Source organism: Bos taurus, chromosome 5 (genome assembly GCF_002263795.3).
Source record: "Bos taurus isolate L1 Dominette 01449 registration number 42190680 breed Hereford chromosome 5, ARS-UCD2.0, whole genome shotgun sequence".
NCBI lineage: Eukaryota > Metazoa > Chordata > Mammalia > Artiodactyla > Bovidae > Bos > Bos taurus.
This window is the reverse complement of record NC_037332.1, coordinates 56,486,065-56,507,597: the sequence shown is the minus strand read 5'-3', so window position 1 is coordinate 56,507,597 and position 21,533 is coordinate 56,486,065. Positions and strand designations below refer to the sequence as shown.

The following is a 21,533-nucleotide window of genomic DNA, read 5'->3' as shown; positions in this document are numbered from 1 at the left end:
TACTCACAGGTTTTGGGGGTCCCCCACCTCTTGAGACCTTGTAAAATAGCTGCCTGATATCTCTCCAGGTGGCCCCTCCCTTCCTCTGTGTTACAGTCCCAATTGGGGCTCTCATCGGTGGTGGCTAGTTCTGCCCACCACTGCAGGTTTGCAGTACCCTCAGGTGTCATTTATCTTAACCATTTTTCTGGCCTCAGTTAGGATCCTGTGTCTTTCATCAGTGCTGAAAAGGGAGACTAGTAGTTGGATTATGTCATCCCATTTAGGGCAATGGGTTTGAAAAATAGTCTCCATTAGCCTAATCATGGCTTGTGGCTCCCCCGAGTATGGTGGAGTGTGTCTCTGCCAGTTTAATATATCCGTAGAGGAAAATGGCTGGTAATAATAGGCTACAAGGGGCTGACGGTAGTGCCTACATGCGTCCTGAACTGGAGGCTGTTGTAGCTCTCTGAGGGACATATGTAGTGGGGTTCTTTCCCCCTCTTCCTTGGCAGAGCACAGCCTCTGTCTAATTCCTGTGTTTTCTTCCCCCTTCCCAACAGTACTCACCGGGAGAGGAGGATACAATCTAGGAGATCTGGCTGAGGTGGAATTCTGGGGGCATTGACCAGAGGTCTCCATTGCTGGGATCGGAGCCTGCCGGAACGGCAGCTCTATGATCTCTGGGAGAGCTGGCAGAAGAACAGCAGCTGCTGCAGGAACTTCACCTGGCCCTGGATCAGGCATTAAGGTGGCCTCTGGTCCTGGTGTGGTACTGGGAGGCAGGCGCATCATTATCCAGTATGGGGGAGGGGTCAGGTCATCCCCGTCCAAATCCTGTAGAATTTCCTTTTTTATCATTAGCCAATTTTTGTGCCATTAATATTTTTCCCTTTCCCTTCTGGATACAGAACCTTGTCCAAGTAGGAGGGTCTTGAGCTAACCCTAGCCATGAGTCAATATATGGATATTGATCCAGGTGTCCTGGCTCTCCTGTGACTACTGCATAGGCTGCTTCCACTATTTTTAAGTTCGTGGTGTTCTCTGGTGGCCATCCTACTCCCACAGGGGGCCATTCAACCTCACAGAGTATGTGGAGGCAGTTAGGCATCATCTTCACCCCATAGTCTCCTCCAAATCCCGTCTTTAAATTTTTAATCACGCACTCCAATACAGTTGCCTTAGATTCACTTCCCCCCATCTTGCTTACCTTCTCGGACCTTCTTCTACTTTTCCTTTTCGTTCTGTCTATGAAGTTCTCAGTACCCTATGTATTTCTGATATTTCCACTCAATGAAACACTTAAATTGCCATTTCTCCTCCTTCCTAATTGGGGTGAGAAGAGCCTTACCTGCCAGATCCCAGTGGGAGAAGGGGGATTGGCATGTCTTCACCTGCCAGTCAGCACTGCCAAACCAGAACACCACGTGGTCCAAGACTGTTTCTCCCGTAACTTCTAAAGTTCCTTCTGCCTTGGAGGGCTGGATCAGGTGTGGACGAAGACACATATGGGTTAAATATCCCACGTCCAGGCCATCTCTGGAAAAGCCAATTCATACTCACTTATGTATCCCCCTTCTTCTAGCCTGATGATTCCAAGGGCACCAAGAATTTCACAGCAGATGGGACATCTCCTTGGGGAGGGCAGAATACGAGCACAAAAAGACCAAGTTTCTTTTTCTAAAAATCCCCTGGCAATTGCTTGGTAATAATTTTCCCCAAGATGGCCTGGACACCACCTCCTAAATGACCTTCACAAATTTCCTTCCTAAGCCCTAACACACTTGTCAACCTGTGTACCAAGCAATCACTGCCACTGCCTATTTCAGGCTCCTGTGGGTCCGTGCCCCTTCTAGTCCCTCCCAGGGCGGTGATCAGGCCCCCTCTTCCACCCTGCCGGGTGGGTTCCTCCTCACCTGAGTGCTCAGTTCCTCACTACCTGCTACCTGCCCCACTACCTGCTAACTTGAAAGGTCTGGGTGTTGAGAAACAGAATCCTTTCAGAAGGGCGAGGCACCTTCCCTCCTCTAGAAGATTCAAGCCACAAGGCCTCGGAGTAGTCCCAAATGGGACTTGTCTCTTCAAAGTGAGAAGTTTCCCAGCCAATGCATCAAATGTTGTAGCCACGCGTTCCTGGAAACAAACTCACTCAGAAGGACAATGCAGATAGTGGAGTGCAGTTTATTACACCGGTGGGCCCAAGGCAGAGTCTCCTCTTAGCCAAGGACTCTGACCAGTTTTTGTGAAAACCTTATAGACCCCAAGGGTACGTGCTCAAACCCACCTCCCCAAATTCTCTGAAACTAGTCTGAACAAAGGAAAAGGAAGATACAATCAAAGTTAACCTGTGATTCGTATGCCTTAAGCCTAGGTAGTTAACAGTGGACAATTATCAATAGGCCTGTGGGTCATACTCCAATAAGCATAATAGAATTTATGATTCTATTCGGTTACACAGATAATTAGGGTATTCTTTTAGGCCACGGAGAGTCTAGATAAGAGCCCTGGGACTCTTCCATCCGAGGATGGGGGGGGTGGGGTGGGGGGGGTGGGGGGGGTGGGGTTCTGGTTTTCCAGCTGGTATGTCGTTTCCATAGATACTGGGCATATAGCTCAAAGTCTACAGTCAGGGCCAAGATGAAGTCCTGCTTTCAAGATGGAGCCTGTTCTGTTTCCTCCTTCAATAATAACCGTATGATAATCTCAATAGATGCAGAAAAGCCTTTGACAAAATACAGCACCCATTGTGGTTAAAGTTCTTCAAGAAATGCGCATTGAAGGAACCTACCTCAACATAGTAAAGGCAACATATGATAAGCCTACAGCAAACATTATTCTCAATGGTGAAAAACTAAAAGCATTCCCTCTAAGATCAGGAACAAGACAAGTGTTCCCACTATTGCCACTATTATTCAACATACTTCTGGAAGCCCTAGCTACAACAATCAGAGAAGAAAAAGAAATAAAAGGAATCCAGATGGGAAAAGAAGAAGTAAAGCTCTCACTGTTTGCAGATGACACGATACTGTACATAGAAAATCCTAAAGATAGTATCAGAAAATTATTAGAGCTTATCAGTGAATTTAGCAAAGTTTCAGGATACAAAATGAATACACAGAAATCACTGGCATTTCTATATACTAACAATGAAAAATCAGAAAGAGAAATTAAGGAATCCCATTCACCACTGCAACAAAAAGAATTAAACATCTAGGAATAAACTTACCTAAGGAGACAAAAGAACTGTACACAGAAAATAATAAGACACTAACGAAAGATATCAATGATGATATAAACAGATGGAGAGATATTCCGTGCTCCTGGGTGGGAAGAATCAATATTGTGAAAAAAATTATACTACCAAATGCAATCTACTGTTTCAGTGCAATCCCTATCAAATTACGAATGGCATTTTTCACAGAACTAGAACAAAAGATTTCACAATTCATATGGAAACACAAAAAACCCTGAATAGCCAAAACAGTCTTGAAAAAGAGGAATGGAGCTGGAGGAATCAACTTTCCTCACTTCAGATTATACTACAAAGCTACAGTCATCAAGAGAGTATGATACTGGCACAAAAACAGAATACAGACCAATGGAACAAGATAGAAAGCCCAGAAATAAACCCATGCACCTATGGGTACCTTATTTTTGACAAAGGAGGCAAGAATATACATTGGGGCAAAGACAGCCTCTTCAATAAATGGTGCTGGGAAAACTGGAGAGCTACATGTAAAAGAATGAGATTAGAACACCTCCTAACACCATACACAAAGATAAACTCAAGATGGATTAAAGACCTAAATTTAAGACCAAAAAGGATAAAACTCTTAGAGGAAAACATAGGCAGAACACTCGATGACATAAATCAAAGCAAGATCCTCCCACTTTCTAAAGTAATGTAAATAAAAACAAAAGTAAACAAGTGGGACCCGATTAAACTTAAAAGCTTTGCACAACAAAGGAAACTGTAAGGAAGGTGAAAAGACAACCCTCAGAATGGGAGAAAATAATAGCAAATAAAACAACTGACAAAGGATTAATTTCCAAAGTATTGAAGCAGCTCATATAACTCAATCCCAGAAAAACAAACAACCCAATGAAAAAGTGGGGAAAAGACCTAAACAGACATTTCTCCAAAGAAGACATACAGATGGCTAGCAAACACAAGAAAAGATGCTCAACATCGCTCATTATTAGAGAAATGCAAATCAAAATTACAATCACCTCACACGGGTCAGAATGGCCATCATCAAAAAGCCTAAAAGGCCAGTCATCAAAAAGGGCAGCATCAAAAATGCTAGAGAGGGTGTGGAGAAAAGGAAACATTCTTGCACTGTTGGTGGGAATGTAAATTGATACAGCTACTATGGAAGACAGTATGGAGATTCCTTATAAAACTAGGAATAAAATCACCATGACCCAGCAATCCCACTCCTAGGTATATACCCTGAGGAAATCAGGGTTGAAAATGACACATGTACCCCACTGTTCATTGCAAAACTTTTTACAATAGCTAGATCATGGAAGCAACCTAGATGTCCATTGACAGATGAATGGATAAAGAAATTGTGGTACATATACATAATGGAGTATTCGGTTCAGTTCAGTTCAGTCGCTCAGTCGTGTCTGACTCTTTGCGACCCCATAAATCACAGCACACCAGGCCTCCCTATCACCAACTCTCAGAATTCACTCAGACTCACATCCATCGAGTCAGTGATGCCATCCAGCCATCTCATCCTCTGTCATCCCCTTCTCCTCCTGCCCCCAATCCCTCCCAGCATCAGAGTCTTTTGTATGTATGTGTTCAGTTCAGTTCAGTCGCTCAGTCGTGTCCAACTCTTTGCGACCCCATGAATCACAGTATGTCAGGCTTCCTTGTCCATCACCAACTCCTGGAGTTCACTCAAATTCATGTCCATAGAGTCAGTGATGCCATCCAGCCATCTCATCCTCTGGTGTCCCCTTCTCCTCTTGCCCCCAATCCCTCCCAGCATCAGAGTCTTTTCCAATGAGTCAACTCTTCGCATGAGGTGGCCAAAGTACTGGAGTTTCAGCTTTAGCATCATTCCTTCCAAAGAAATCCCAGGGCTGATCTCCTTTAGAATGGACTGGTTGGATCTCCTTGCAGTCCAAGGGACTCTCAAGAGTCTTCTCCAACACCACAGTTCAAAAGCATCAATTCTTCAGCGCTCACTCCAGTGTTCTTGCCTGGAGAATCCCAGGGACAGGGGAGCCTGGTGGGCTGCCATCTATGATGTCACACAGATTCGGACACGACTGAAGTGACTTAGCAGCAGCAGCCTTCTTCACAGTCCAACTCTCACATCCATACATGACCACAGGAAAAACCATAGCCTTGACTAGACAGATCTTTGTTGGCAAAGTAATGTCTCTGCTTTTGAATATGCTATCTAGGTTGGTCATAACTTTCCTTCCAATGGAGTATTACTCAGCCATAAAAAGTAACACCTTTGAGTCAGTTCTAATGAGGTGGATGAACCTAGGATCTATTATACAGAGTGAAGTGAGTCAGAAAGAGAAAGATACATATTGTATTCTGCTTATTTAACTTATATGCAGAATACATCATGAGAAACGTTGGGCTGGAAGAAGCACAAGCTGGAATCAAGATTGCTGGGAAAAAAACAATAACCTCAGATAGGCAGATGACACCACCCTTATGGCAGAAAGTGAAGAGAAACTAAAAAGCCTCTTGATGAAGGTGAAAGAGGAGAGTGAAAAAGTTGGCTTAAAGCTCAACATTCAGAAAACTAAGATCATGACATCTGGTTCCATTACTTCATGAGAATTAGATGGGGAAACACTGAAAACAGTGTCAGACTTTATTTTTTTGGGCTCCAAAATCACTGCAGATGGTGACTGCAGCCATGAAATTAAAAGATGCTTGAAAAGCAGAGATATTACTTTGCCAACAAAGGTCCATCTAGTCAAGGCTATGGTTTTTCCAGTGGTTATGTATAGATGTGAGAGTTGGACTGTGAAGAAAGCTGAGCACCGAAGAATTGATGCTTTTGAACTGTGGTGTTGGAGAAGACTCTTGAGAGTCCCTTGGACTGCAAGGAGATCCAACCAGTCCATTCTAAAGGAGATCAGCCCTGGGATTTCTTTGGAAGGAATGATGCTAAAGCTGAAACTCCAGTACTTTGGCCACCTCATGCGAAGAGTTGACTCATTGGAAAAGACTCTGATGCTGGGAGGGATTGGGGGCAAGAGGAGAAGGGGACACCAGAGGATGAGATGGCTGGATGGCATCACTGACTCTATGGACATGAATTTGAGTGAACTCCAGGAGTTGGTGATGGACAAGGAAGCCTGACATACTGTGATTCATGGGGTCGCAAAGAGTTGGACACGACTGAGTGACTGAACTGAACTGAACACATACATACAGAATCTAGAAAAATGGTACTGAAGAATCTATTTACAGGGCAGCAATGGAGAAACAGACATAGAGACTAGACTTATGGACAGGGGGAGAAGGGAAGAGAGGGTGAGATGTATGGAAAAAGTAACATGGAAACTTCCATTACCATATGTAAAATAGATAACCAATGGGAATTTGCTGTATGGATCAGGAAACTCAAACAGGGGCTCTGTATCAACCTAGAGGGGTGGGATTGGGAGGGAGACAGGAGGGAGGTTCAAAAGGGAGGGGATATATATATACCTATGGCTGATTCATGTTGAGGTTTGACAGAATAGAGCAAAATTCTGTAAAGCAATTATCCTTCAATTAAAAATAAATAAATTAAAAAATACAATGTTCTCAATCATTATTTATTTTGTTTTTAAGAAATTTTTATTACCTGTAAAATTGTTCACATTCTTTCAGTGAAAAATTAGGATACAGACTGAGTCCAAAATGTAATATCATGTATGTCAAAATGTTATGAGCACTTATCTGTGCGTGGTAGGATTTGGGGTAATTTGGTTTTCATCCACATACTATTCTCATGGTCCACATGTCATGTTTTAAATCTATACTTAGATAAATTAAAGTTCTTTCTTTCTCCCATAAAAAATAGGCACAATTGTAGATTTACACATTCAGGGGGAAAAAAAAATAGAGCAAGTAACTCCACAGTAGTTTACAGGCCTTCCTTAGACAACTCCTGAGATTCAGTGTCATCACTGAAAATGGGTGACATTTAAACCCAAGTCAGGAGAATCTGGGTCACCAGCAAGAACTTGATCAAGGGCTGAGAACACAGACCAGCCCCAGCTCTGCCCCAGCCACCCATGAAGCCTTCCAGCCAGAGTCCCTGCCTCCACCCCTCCTCCAGAAAGTCTGCCCTGATCACCCTGCTCACACAACAGCAAGAAACCCAGACCTTCTGCTGAGAGAGGAGGGCATGCCAGACAGAAAGTCTTGCGAGGACACATTCTTATCAGGGAAATCTGTCCCCCAAACTGCAGAGCCTCGAGATCAGAAGATGGGGGAGGGGGTAGGAAGAGGCTGTGCTCATCTGGTGGGTAAAGGCAGGTAGGACTTCAACTTCTGGAAAACACCTTGAAACTCTCCTGGTTGCTGTCAAGGGTCTCCTCTTCAGAGAGAAAGAAGAAATAAACAAAAGAAATCTGGATGGTGCCTCTGTCCCCTGCATGCTCCTTAATCTACTGGGTGGCCACAGTGATGCTTTCTGTCTTGGTGAAGTTCAGGATCACCATTGCCAGCCTTCAGACCTCTGGTTCCTGAGTTTCTCCACCCCCTGCTCCGGCACACACACACACAGTCAATACCCTCAAGACACGCAGGTCCATCTGCCTGGCTAGCAGTTCCCTGAAGCCCCAGTCACAGCCTGTGATGAAGATGCACTTGTCCCAGATGTACTCATCTCCAGCTTCTGCTGGTATCAGCACATGAGGTACAGCAGGCCCAGGAGGACCACCAGCTACAGTCACATGGTGAGAGGACAAACACAGACAGGAGGGGGTGAACTAGAGTCTGGCTAGTGTTCAGACAGGAGGAGATAAGAACATGCACAATTATTATTGGCCAGTCAGCCTCTAGGCTCTCCAGCGTGGAGTTCTCAAGATTTTCTTGTTCACCCTCCTTATTGAGTATGACTGACTCTAATGATAGTGCATTCTCTTTAGTACATTAACCCATTTCTAATAGACACCATTGCATTTCTAACACAGCCTCTCAGGGATGACAATACTTTCCCCAGTTACTTTTTGCTGGTCCTTCCATCCATGCCTGTTTCTCTCTGCTCTGCTCTCTTCAGCCCCATGACCACACATTTTAAGCCTTACATGCCAGGTTTCATGGTTCACAACTGAATTCTTCCCATTTTCTTATTGGAGCCTGTGACTTGGGTCTCCAAATCTCATGAATAGTTTTACAAAGAGATACACTTAAAATAAACACATGGCTTCAAAACCCAGTTCTCCTGCCAACTAGCTGTGTGCCCTGGGCAGCTGGCTTAGCCTCTGATCTGGTTTCCTCCTCTGGAGCAGCTCACAGAATTTCCTCCTGAAAGACTAAGTTCTGCCTCTCTAGGATTACAAGGAGAAAGCAAAACAGAATAAGTTCTCTCCTGATGAAGTGGTTCTCTGGACCAGAAAGATGTTCAGAAGAGCAGTGGGTGTGTCTGAGGCAAAGAGAGGGGACTCAAAGGGAACGCAGGGATACAGACAATGGTGAAACTTCTCCCAGATGCTGGGACGGATGTTGGAAGGACTCACACAAAGTTGCTGTAACAGTTGTGGCCCTTGTATTCCATGAAAATGCCCTGCTCACAGACCTGGGTGCCCGGCTCCATTGCCCTTTGTGCCTCAGGTGCTCAGACCCTGCCCAGCACACACCCAGAATCCATACTCTTAGGCACTGAGAAAAGACTGAGAGTAGAGACAACTTTGTACAGGGACCACGGGATGCGGAGTGTTTGCCTCCCCTAAGCAGGGAGGGCTGTAAACCCCCCAAATTTGAAATTAAGTAAGCTTCTATAAGGGTGATGGTGGAGAGGAGAAGGAAGCTGACCCCTCGGGGGACTGAAGAAAGGACCCAAGACTGGACCCCAGAACATCTATGTGGAGGGGGGATATCATCCAGGAACAAGGGGTGAGCCACCAGGGCCGTGGAGCTGGTGAGAGGGACAGGGACAGAAGGAGCTGGGGTCAGTGCATTTATCACTTTCATCACCCACGTTTATCACAGCTGCGACTGCCAAGTCAGGAAAAATGACGGGCAATGGGTGGAAGGAGAGGCTTCCCCAAGGACACAGAGGCTCAGATGCCCCTGGAGCCCATCCCAGCAGTCAACAAACTCTGAGAGGAAGACAGATTCAGAATTTCAGGTTACTGAAGGCAAGCAGGGACATTACTTTGCCAACAAAGGTCCGCCTAGTCAAGGCTATGGTTTTTCCAGTGGTCATGTATGGATGTGAAAATTGGACTGTAAAGAAAGTTGAGCACCGAAGAACTGATGCTTTTGAACTGTAGTGTTGGAGAAGACTCTTGAGAGTCCCTTGCACTGCAAGGAGATCCAACCAGTCCATTCTAAAGGAGATCAGTCCTGGGTGTTCTTTGGAAGGACTGATGCTAAAGCTGAAACTCCAATACTTTGGCCACCTCATGTGAAGAGTTGACTCATTGGAAAAGACTCTGATTCTGGGAGGGGTTGGGGGCAGGAGGAGAAGGGGACGACAGAGGATGAGATGGCTGGATGGCATCACCGACTCTACGGACATGAGTTTGAGTGAAGAGAGTTGGTGATGGACAGGGAGGCCTGGCGTGCTGCGATTCATGGGGTCGCAAAGAGTCAGACACGACTGAGCAACTGAACTGAACTGAACTGAAGCCAATGGCACCCCACTCTAGTACTCTTGCCTGGAAAATCCCATGGCCGGAGGGGCCTGGTAGGCTGTGGTCCATGGGGTCGCTAAGAGTCAGGCACAACTGAATGAATTCACTTTCACATTTCACTTTTATGCATTGGAGAAGGAAATGGCAACCCACTCCAGTGTTCTTGCCTGGAGAATCCCAGGGAGGGGGGACCTGGTGGGCTGCCGTCTATGGGGTCGCACAGGGTTGGACACGACTGAAGTGACTTAGAAGCAGCAGCTACCTGCAAGGGGCAGACTGTCTTTCTGAAATTTTTGTCCCTCAGGTGGGAATTGGTAATAGTAATGCAGAGACAATTAAAGATGAACGATGTGCCCTGGAAACTGGCAGGAAGCCAGGGAGCCATGAAAATCTTAGACAAACACAAACCCTACTAAGGGGTAGAGTCATGACTTTATTACTTGAAAGAAACAGGAGATTTTTTTTCTCAGTGAACACGAATTTCTTCAACCATAAATTCCCAAGGGGCCATGCACCAGACACATCCCAGCCCCCACACGATCAGCTTTCCTTTCGTGAATCCTGAAAGTAATACGGTGGTTGTGGGGGTCTCAGGAGCTTCAGGCTGGGAACAACCACAGGGAGGTCGGAAGAGAGCAGGAAGAGACAGGAGGCTGGGGTGACTCTCACTCACCTGGGAGCTGCAAGGCCCAGAACTAGAAATCTTTCAGGGAGACTCACTGACAAAAATCTCTGCATCCTTGTCCTGGGTGCTGCAGGGTGGCCACATTCCAAGTCAGCAGCTGTCAAGCCTACACGCTCGGGAGCAGGGCTGTCATCCCCTGGTGGCACTCTCCCAGTCTCAAGAGGACCGCAGTCAAGACACAGGGCGTTCCACACCCATCCACTCATCTCCACCCAGGATGAGTCCTCCGAAGAGAGAGAGGCTTAGGTAACAAAAGGGGCTGGAAGGGGCCACGAGTGAGGGCTAATTGTGCAACCTTGTTTGCAGCCCCACCTGTCTGCTGTCCCCCTATTGGAGTGAGCTTCCAGAATGGACAGACAAAGCCTGCCTTCAGGTCCTAAGTGTCTGATTCTGGGAAGAGATGATATTCGTGGTGGGGAGTCACTGAACCTTATCTCCAAAACCACCAGGACGGCCAAGGGGAGGAGGAGGAAGACTGCCTGGTGGGTGCTGTGTGGACTCTGGCACAGGTTCCAGCCACTGCTCATGTCCATCAGACCAGACCTGGCTCTGCCCCCAGGGAAGGCATTCCGGAAGGGGAGGATTGGGGATCTCTGAACGTCCAGGCTGAGGGCTCAGGATGGTGTGCATTGCACTTGTTTTTCTTGCTGATCTAGATCTTTCTTGCTTTCCATGGGTTTTCTCTGGTTGCAGGGAGCAGGGGCTACTTGGTGAGGTGCATGGGCTTCTCATTGCTGTGGTTTCCCTTGTGGAGCACAGGCTCCAGGCCCACGGGCGTCAGTACTTATAGCACACAGGCTCTGTATTTGTGACTCAAGGGCTCTAGGAACCCATACTCAGTAGTGGTGCACATGGGCTTAGTTGCTCTGTGGCATGTGGAATCATCAGGGACCAGGGTTTAAACCCCTGCCACCTGCAGGTTATTATCCATTGCACTTTGTTTTCAATGCATTTGCTATTCTGTTTTGTCTGAGATAGGGCCCTTGAGTGACAGTCCACACAGTTGCCCATGGAACCCATCTCAGTGAAGCCCTGCCCCCACCACTTGTAGGACCAGCAGGATGACCAGGGCCTAGTAACCTCACAAGCTCTCTACATTCTGGAGAGGAGTCCTGGGGATGAGTCCAAACTTCCTGAACACGTACCCCCAAGGCATAAAGTGAATCAATGATGCTTTATTTGATATTAGTTGGTTTTGTGAGACTGGCTATGTATGTGTGTGTGTAAATAATAAATTGAAAATCAGGAGTCTTCAGATTAAGCATGAAGCTCTGGCACGCATTCGAGTAGTTGAAATGTTCTACTATAATTTTGAGGAAAAAGATAATCAATGGAAATTCTTGCCTTTATTTCCTCTTCAGGATCCTATTCTGGCCGAGGTTTACTGAGTTGGCACTAGGCTGATGGGTCAGGCTTGGTCACCTTCCACTGTCAACAGATACCTTCAGGCATTTACCAGAAGGCCTTTATCTCCCCTGCCCATTTCTATCCTGGGGAAGAAGGAGACTGGATATAGCAAAATACTGTGAAGAGGTGGACACAGGCAAAGCAAGGGGGACTGGAACCCCCAGTGACTCATACCCTCCCCAAAATATGGCTTTGCACAGCTGGATGTGGGTCATAAGGCACAAGGAACAAAAGGGAGACTGAACTCCTGACTCAAGATCCTCAGCCACAAAACCTGTGTCTTTCTTCGTAATACCTCTGAATCCTAAGCAATGTCCCAAGAGAAGCCTGGGGTGGAGGTGGCAAGCAAGGTGAGATGGGTGTCCTGGGGATATGAGAAGCCTCCTGTCCACTCTATTTCCCTCCCCCATACACCCTATCTCCACCCAGCACCCAACTATCCCCTATCATGCACCCCAGTCTTGGGTTACAGGGCCTTAGCAGGCTGAGGGTAATAGCAGTACACTATGAGATCCACCAGGAAGCTGGGCAGGTAGCTCATGGGGAGGTAGATGAACTTGGCATCCCAGCCAGCTGAATATCGGGTGCGGGGGTGGCAGGCAGTCAGGGCGTGCTCCATGCAGTCGGTCACCAAGGACAGATTCTGAGTCCACCGTGGTTTCAGTAAACTCAATGTCTTCAAGACTGTCCAGAAGTAGACACCATCTAAGTTATTCTCATTTTCCAACCCTCCCAATTCCAGATCAACTTCAAAGTTTCTAAAAATTCCTTTTTCTCCCCAAATCATCCTCCATATTAAATCAATTGATTTCACTGAAAAGTGTCCAAACACCCCCATATTTCTATCCACACTAAGTAAGCCTACTCTAGAGCTCATCCTGTAGATGTACTACATAATCCGAAGATCTCTAAAAACACTAGAAATAAGAAATTGAGGCATCTGAAACAAGGTGGTTCTAACACCAGCTTGCCATGATTCCATGGGTGGCATCACTCTATGACTTCAGTTACTTTCCCAAATAAAAAAATATTATAAGAGAAACTGGTCTTCTGGTCTGCCAAGCCTGGATCCTTTCCTTCTGTCATCAGTTGACCACACGGGACCCTGGAGATGAGCTCATGTCCCCATAGTGTGGGGGGACTCAGAGCCTGGAGGGTGGACCTGAGACTAGACAAGGCATTAATGACGGACCCAGGCTTCCAGACAAGAGTTGGTTTCTCTCCCCAAGGACCACAGCTCACTCACAGTCAGCAGGGAAGTTTTCTCCATAGAGTTCTTTCAGCTCTGGGCTGGCCGGATTCCACAATGCCTGGAGGTATCCAATAAAACCCTCATCTTGGGTCATATTGGTAACAAAGTAACCAGGCTCAATCATAGCCACCTTCACTCCGAAGTAGGAGAGCTCCCTTCTGTGGACAAGACAAAGGGTAAGGAATTGAGAGGTCGTTCAAGTAGAGCATGAAAGAACAGTCAGGGACCAGTACAGGAGTGGGTGAGATGGGCTGGGAGCTCTCAGAAGTTGTGAGATGCAGAAGCCAGGGAGAGAATCTCATGGTGATGTTAGTGCTTCTCTACCAAGTTTGACCATTTCCCCAGTTATTTAACACCACATGCCCATCAGCTCTACATCCTACCAACTGTGCTGCAGAGCATCACTGAAATCCCGCTTCCTCCTGTTCCTCTCCCCCCAAAAAGCACCACATTGCACTTTGTGTCTTTCCATAGTGCACGCCTCCTGTCTCCCCTCTCCCACCCCAGTATCCCCTCTGTCCTCTAAGGAGTATCCACCTGCCTGTGGACAGAGCTTCTACACATCAGAGCCACCCTCTCTCCTCAGCCAGTAGTCTCTACCACTGATTGGACTAGGTGGCTTCCTTAACTAATTGCTTCAAGGAGTACACTTCCCGCCAGGGCTCCGAGAGCCTAAATACCACAGCAGCTGAGCACGTGGAAGGCCTGCACAGGCAAATCTATCCATTATTGTGCCTCCAATAATTTCTGACCGTGGGCCCTCCTGTAAGGCAGGATAAGTTGAATCAAACTCTACAGGTCAAGGAACAACTGGGTGTGCGAAACATAGGAAGGTGCTTCCCAGTGAAAGACATACACAGAGTAAGGGAGAGGGACCTGGAAGGAAGAGCCATTAGATATGTGATGTATGAAAATCTCTGCAGAACCTCCGCCCCACTCCCTGCCAACCCCCATCCCCCAGCTTCTGGCTCAGAGCACAGAAGCAAAACAGAAGGGCATCCACCCCAGGCCATTACCTGAGAGAGTCTGAGAAGGCCTCCACACCGTACTTGGATATGCAGTAGCCTGCAGGACTAGAGACACCCGGCCCAAGACACTGGAGACGTTGACCACACGGCCCCTCGCCTTCCGCACCAGGGACAGCAGACTCAGCGTCACGTCAATCACCCCCAACAGGTTCACATCCAGAACCTTCACAAAGTCCTGTTTGGTCAGCCACTCGTTGGGTGCCATGGGTGTGCAAATGCCAGCATTATTCACCAGACCCCAGAGACCTGGGAAGAGTGAGGACAAAAGGACAACAGTGTGCTGGGCCCAGGAGAGAGGACTGGGCCATGGTACCATTCACCCTCCAACCCGGAAGGACTTTAGGAGAGGGGTGGGAGCAGAAACCAACATGCTCCTGGGGGTTTGGAGAGTCCAGACCCTGTGAGCAGTGGGAGGACAGAAGGTGTGCTCCCTCTTGACTCAGTCTTCACACCCCGCCTACTGCCTGGTGACAAGGAACTAGCACCCCAGAGCTGATGAAGGGAAGTATTGAGCTTGAGGAAAACTTGTGTGTCTACAGTCTCTAACTCAGAGGGTGAAGTTGTGTCTTTCACAGTCCCTGTTCTCTTTGCAGACATGATAAATATTCCCTAGCTGCTCAGATTTTCTGACCCCCCAGGACTGAGTGGTTAACAGCTAATATAAGGGAAAGAGAGGGAAACAGAGAGAGACAGCGAGAGAGTGAGGGAAAGAGAGACAAAAAAGAGACATTGGATAAAAGACAAAAACAAATATGAGTATGGTATGGATGCAGATTGTGTGGATAAATAAGACTTGAATCCTGGTTTGGAGGGAAATTGTGGATAGGCCTAGTATTGACCTCTAGAGCCTGGGCTTGAAACACCCCCATCAATACTGAGTCATGTCTCTGTAGGAATCTGGGGGATTACATGGGGTATTTGGAGGGGAGGCTGGGCTCCCTCTCTTTACCCATCACCCACAGAACACAGAGTTCACCCTCTACCCTAGAAAACCCTACCTGTCCTCCCACTCATATAAGAGATCACTCTAGCCCATCTCCTTGGGAAAGATTCACCAGCTTGAAGGAAACTACGCTGCGGGAATCAAAGGCACAATCCTAAGGATTTCTTTTTTTGCTCTTTTTTTCCCTAAGTTTTCACTGAAAGATAATTTCTTTAATTGAAGGTTAATATTGTGCTGGTTCTGCGATACTTCAATGTGAATCAGCCATGGGTATACAAAAGTTCCCTTCCTCTTGAAGCTCCCTCCCACCTGCCATCCTATCCCCTCCCTCTAGGTGGTCACCAAGCACCTGATCTGAGCTCCCTGCATCATACAGCAAATTTCCACTGGCTTCCCACTTGACATACGGTAATTTATATTGGTACTGATGAGCCCATTAGCAGGGCAGCAGTGGAGACAGGGACATAGAGGACAGACTTGTGAACACAGTGGGGAAGGAGAGGGTGGGACGAATGGAGACAATCTCAAGGTTTTATTTAGGGTAAACACAGTAACCAGAAGCCTCAGGGCAGCAAGAGCAGGCATTCAGGGTTGCTGGGGTAGGACTGCCAGAAATATCCACAGAGAGCTGAGTTCCTCCTCTGCTCAGAAACACGCCTACCTTGTAGGAAGAATATTCTTCAACCGTTTGCTATCAGAGACATAATCGATATACATGGTTATAGTGTAGGGACTTGGGTAAAAAGACGTTTATTGAGTTATCATTTATGGTGAATAAAAGGTAGGAGATGATTATGTATCATACCATAAAGTACTTTTTCATAAGTAATGCTATTTAAAAGTATAGTATTTTCTCAATCATAACCTATGATGTTTTTGAAGAAATTTTTGAAATGTTCTAAATCTACATATACTTATTCAGAGGAAAGAAAAAGATACTAACACATGAAAACAGAAGACTATGTACCTCAAAATGTTAACATTACTTATTTTGGGGGGAGGAACTTGTTTCAGAGTGTTTGGTCTTAATCCCTACACTTTCCTGAGTTTCCACAATGATGGTAGAGTAAGATAAGAGAAATTAAAGTTCTTTTCTTCCCTTTCAAAACTTGGGACGATTGTAATAAAAAGAAAATGCAGAAGAAGAAAAACTGAAAAAAGAGACAGAGAGAGCGGAAGTGACCCCATAGTAGATTTCTGACTTTTTCTGACAAGTCTTGAGAGCACAGTGTCATCCCCCCAAATGGGTGACATTTAAACCCAAAAGGTACTGCAATGGGTAGCCAGCAAGAACATGATCAACAGCTGAGACCACAGCCCAGTTCCAGTCCTGGGCTCCAGCCCCTCAACCACGCCCCCCTCCCCCACCTCAAGCACTTTTTCAGCCAGACTCCTCCTCCACTCCTCCTCCAGAAAGTCCACCCTGATCACCCTGCTCACTCAGCAGCAAGAAACCCAGACCTTCTGCTGAGAAAGGAGGGGACACCAGACGGGTAGTCTGCAAGAACACAGTCTCATCAGGGAAATCTCTCCCCAAACTGCAGATCCTCAAGGTCAGGTGATGGGTGTGGGGAGTGGAGGAGGTTCCGCTGGTCAGCTGGGTGAGGTGAAGACAGGTGGGACTTCAAATCCAGGAAAATGCCTTGGAATCTTCCCCAGGGAGCTGACAACCAGTGCCCTCACACAGAGAGAAGTAAACAAACAAGAAATCTGGGTGTTACCTCTGTCCCCAACATGCTCCTTGACCCAATTGGTGGTTGCAGTGACATTCTCAGTCTTGGTGACGTCCAGGATCACCGTCTGCAGCCTGTCTGATGTCTGGTTCCTCAGCTGCTCGGCCCCCTGCTCTGTCAGACACGCAGCCAGGACCCTCAAGCCTCTCTGGTCCAGCTGCCTGGCCAGGCGATTCCCAAAGCCTGAGTCACAGCCCGTGATGAAGACGAATTTGTCCTCGAGGTGGCTCACCACCTGCCTCTCCCGGTACCAGCGCAGGAGGTAGTACAGGACGACAAGGACCACCAGATATAGCCACATGGCTTTGCCAGGGACAGACACACGCAGGCTGGGGTGGAATAGACTAACTAGTGATCAGACTGGAGGAATTAGGAACACAGGATTATGACTGGCCAACCAGCTTCCACGCTCTCTGGCAAGGAGTTTTCAAGATTTTCCTGTTTATCCTCTTCAGTGAGTATTACTGACTCGAACCCCAAAGCATACTCTTGTCACCGGCCAAAATTTGGCCTTCTCTGTCCACAGAAGCCGAATGAAAAATACGGACAGAATTTAGAGGAAATAGAAAGGCGGCTTTTACTCTCAGCCAATGGAGAGGGGAACACAGTAGGCTCATGCCTCAAGTACTGTGCCCTCCCACTCCCACTCCATGAGGAGTGTGCTGCTGCTAAGTCACTTCAGTTGTGTCTGACTCTTCGTGAACCCATGGACTGCAGTCTACTAGGCTCCTCCGCCCATGGGATTTTCCAGGCAAGAGTACTGGAGTGAGTTGCCATTGCTTTCTTCGATGAGGAGTGTAGGGGCTTACGTAAGGCAAGGGCTCACAGTCAGGAGTCAGTGATGAGGAACAAAGGTGATAGGATCTTGATTTCTTCCTCGTGCATTATTTCAAAGATAGTCATAAACTAGTGTCAATAACCCAGTAATTGAGTCTGGCAGTTCGGTAGCTCTGTGGCCTTCTTTCTGATATGGAACTACAAGGGGAAGGATGTTGTAAGGGTAAACAGCAAGTAGGGGATGTATTTAGCATAGAGTCAAAGGAAACATGTGAATTGTAGCTCCTAATGAATTTGGGGCAGAAAAGCAACCTTAGTTACAGACATACAGGGTTAGAAACAGTTAAAGTGAAAAAAAAGTTAGGAATGTTGAGGCCTGCTACTGTTTTATCTTCTTTGTTCTCAGGAAAGGAAAAGAGAAACACTCATTCCTCTTTTTTCCTTCTCACTACAACGCTTTTTGGTACAGTTACCCCATTTCTAATCGAAGCCATTGTATTTTCAACACAACTTCTTACGGATGACAATAGTTTTCCCAACCACCTAAGCCTGGTCCTCCCTCTCCTCCCAGTTTCCCTCTACCCAATTCTCTCCTCTCCACCCCCACCTCCATACATTAGAACCCTTACACATCTGGTTTCATGGTTCACAACTATCTATATACCGAGAGAATATAATCAATCTGATTTCGGTATTGACCAATTGTTGATGTCCATGCGTAGAGTCTTCTCTTGTGTTGTTGGAAGATGATGTTTGCTATGACCAGTGCATTCTCTTGGCAAAACCCTGTTAGCCTTTGCCCTGCTTCATTGTGTAGTCCAAGGCCAAATTTGCCAGTCACTCCATGTATCTCTTGAATTCCTACTTTTGCATTCCCGTCTCCTGTGATGAAAAGGACTTCTTTTTTGGGTGTTCATTCTAGAAGGTCCTGTAGGTTTTCATAGAACTATTCAAATGCATCTTCTTCAGCATTTCTGGCTGGGGCATAGACTTGGATTACTGTGATATCACATGGTTTGCCTTGGAAACGAAGAGTTCATTCTGTCATCTTTGAGATTGGACCCAAGTAATTCATTTCTGACTCTTGTTGACTATGAGGGCTATTCCATTCCTTCTAAAAGATTCTTGCTCAAAATAGTAGATACAATGGTCATCTGAGTTAAATTCACCCACTTCAGTCCATTTTAGTTCATTGATTCCTAAAATGTGGATGTTCACTGCTGCCATCTCCTTTTGACCACTTTCAATTTATCTTGATTCATAGATCTAACATTCCAGGTTCCTACTCAATATTGTTCTTTACAGCATCGGACTTTACTTCCATCACCAATCACATCCACAGCTGGGCGTTGTTTTCACTTTGTCTCTGTCTCTTCATTCTTTATGGAATTATTTCTGCACTCTTCTCCAGTAGCATATTGGGCCCCATCTTTCAGTGTCCTATCTTTTTGCCTTCTCATGCTGTTCATGGGGTTCTCAAGGCAATAATACTGAAGAGGTTTGCCATTCCCTTTCTTCAGTGGACCACATTTTGTCAGAAATCTCCAGCATGACCCATCTGTCTTGGGTGGCCCTACACGGGCATGCCTCATAGTTTCATTGAGTTAGACAAGGTTGTGTTCCATGTGATCAGTTTGATTAGTTTTCTGTGATTGTGGTTTTCATTCTGTCTGCCCTCTGAGAGATGAAGATAAGAAGCTTATGGAAGCCTCCTGATGGGAGACACTGACTGAGGGGGAACCTTGGTCTTGTTCTGATGGGTGGGGCCATGTTCATGTTGTCTTTGCAGTCCTGATAAATATTGCCTTGCATTTTCAGATCACCTGAAACCTTCAGGAGTGAGTGCACAACACCTAATATGAGGGAAAGAGAGGAAAACAGAGAGGGACAATGAAGAAGGCAGAGGAAGAAAAGAAACATGGATAAAAGACAAAAACAAAAAGGTGAGTAAAGGCTGAGTGCAGATTCGTTTGGTAGAACAGACCTGACACCTCAGGTTTGGGGAACTTGTTGATAGGTGGTATTGACCTCTAGGCCTGGCCTTGAAACAACCACATCAAAACTGAGCTTACTTCTATAGGAATCTGGGGATTCAAGCGTAGTCTGTCAGGGGCACACACCTGCCTCTATTAACCTGCCTCCCCCTAAATTGATATACTTTGCCCTAGAAAAATCCACCCTCTCCTCCCACCCACAGGAGGCCACTCTGCCCCTTTACCCGCAGTTCACAGGTTACCCAGATTCATGGAACCTGTTTGTGAGACACAAAGACAAATACCAAGAGCTTAAAGACTAATCCCCTAACAGAATTCAGAGCCAAGAGCAGAGTCATGGGAGTTGGGTACAAGCTGTTAGAATTATTAGCACACAGATGTAGTCTGTCTGCTGCTCAGTTCCAACCCTGCACTTCAAGGAATGTATATCTCCCACCATATTTGACCAAAGATCAAGTTAATACTTGTGATTAGAGTGTAGGGAAGTGGTTAGAAAGAAGTTTACCATGATATCATTTATGTCGAATACAGTGAATAACATCTAGGAACGAATTACATTTATTGCATGATGTACTTGTGACTAAGCAGTGCTATTCTAAAGTGTATAATATTCTTAATCATTATTTACTTTGTTTTGAAGAAATTTTTATGTGTGTAAAATTGCTTACCTTCTCCGTGGAAAATTAGACTACACATTAAAGGCAGAATGTAACATGGATATGAAAAACGTTATCAGTTCATATCTGTCGTGGTGTGATTGGTGTCACTGTAGGTTTTAATCTGTGTACTTTTCCCATTTTCCACAATAATCATATTTTACATGTATTCTAGAATGAAAGAAATTATAGTTCTTTCTTACTCTATGATACGTAAAAATTGTGGAAAAAAGCAAACATACACACACAAAGAGAAAAACAAAAAAGAGAGAAAGTGACCCCATAGTAATTTTCTGACCTTCTTTAATGAAGGCTTCAGAGCTCAGTGTCATCACTGAAATTAGGTGACACTGAGCCCCAGGTAGGATGACTACGGGTCACCAGCAAGATCATGATCAAGGGCTGAGAACACAGCCCAGCTCCAGCCCTGCCCCCAGCCAGCCATGCACCTTCCAACCAAAATCTCCTCCAGGAAGTCTGACCTGATCACCCTGCTCACTCAGCTTCTTGAAACATGTATAATATCATGTATGAAACGAGTTGCCAGTCCAGGTTCGATGCACGATACTGGATGCTTGGGGCTGGTGCACTGGGATGACCCAGAGGGAGGGTATGGGGAGGGAGGAGGGAGGAGGGTTCAGGTTGGGGAACACAGGTATACCTGTGGCAGATTCATTTCAATATTTGGCAAAACTAATACAATATTGTAAAGTTTAAAAATAAAATAAAATTTAAAAAAAAAGAAAAGAAACTCAGACCTTCTGCTGAGAGGAGGGTATGCCAGACAGGAAGTCTGCAAGGCACATTCTCATCACGGAAAACTCTCCCCCAAACTACAGAGCCTCCAGGTCAGGAGGTGGGGGTTGGGGATGGAAGAGGCTCCTCTGGTCAGCTGAGTAAGGTGAAGAAGACAGGTAGGACTTCACATCCTGAGAACCTTGGAATCTTCTCCCTGGAGCTGTCAAGTGGACTCCCCTTCACAGAGACAGGAACCATGTATTCCACACACACTCCTTCAACCATGGGGCTGCTGCAGCATTGCTCTCTGTCTTTGTAACGTGCTGGATTCCCTTCTCTGGTCTGCCTGATGTCTGGTTCCTCAGCTGCTCGACCCCAAACTCCATCAGACATGCTGCCAGGATCCTCAAGCCTCGTAGGTCCAATGCCTGGCCAGCAGGTTCCTGAGGCCGAGTCACAGCCCATGATGAAGACAAACTTGTCCTGGAGTTGGCTAACCATCTG

General features: G+C 46.3%; 1 protein-coding gene and 1 pseudogene across 1 annotated transcript; both read right to left on the bottom strand.

Annotated features, from left to right (window-relative positions):
• Positions 1 to 8,774, bottom strand: part of LOC112446804 (retinol dehydrogenase 16-like) — a 29,988-nt pseudogene extending 21,214 nt beyond the window's left edge.
• Positions 8,775 to 9,805: 1,031 nt separating this feature from the next.
• LOC100139075 (retinol dehydrogenase 16-like) lies at positions 9,806 to 19,878 on the bottom strand. Its single transcript, XM_010805242.4, is given in 5 exon segments — positions 9,806 to 12,592; positions 13,155 to 13,318; positions 14,177 to 14,231; positions 14,234 to 14,434; positions 16,853 to 19,878. Coding segments are annotated over 5 exon segments (951 nt in total). The 5' UTR covers positions 17,166 to 19,878; the 3' UTR covers positions 9,806 to 12,374.
• Positions 19,879 to 21,533: the final 1,655 nt, after the last annotated feature.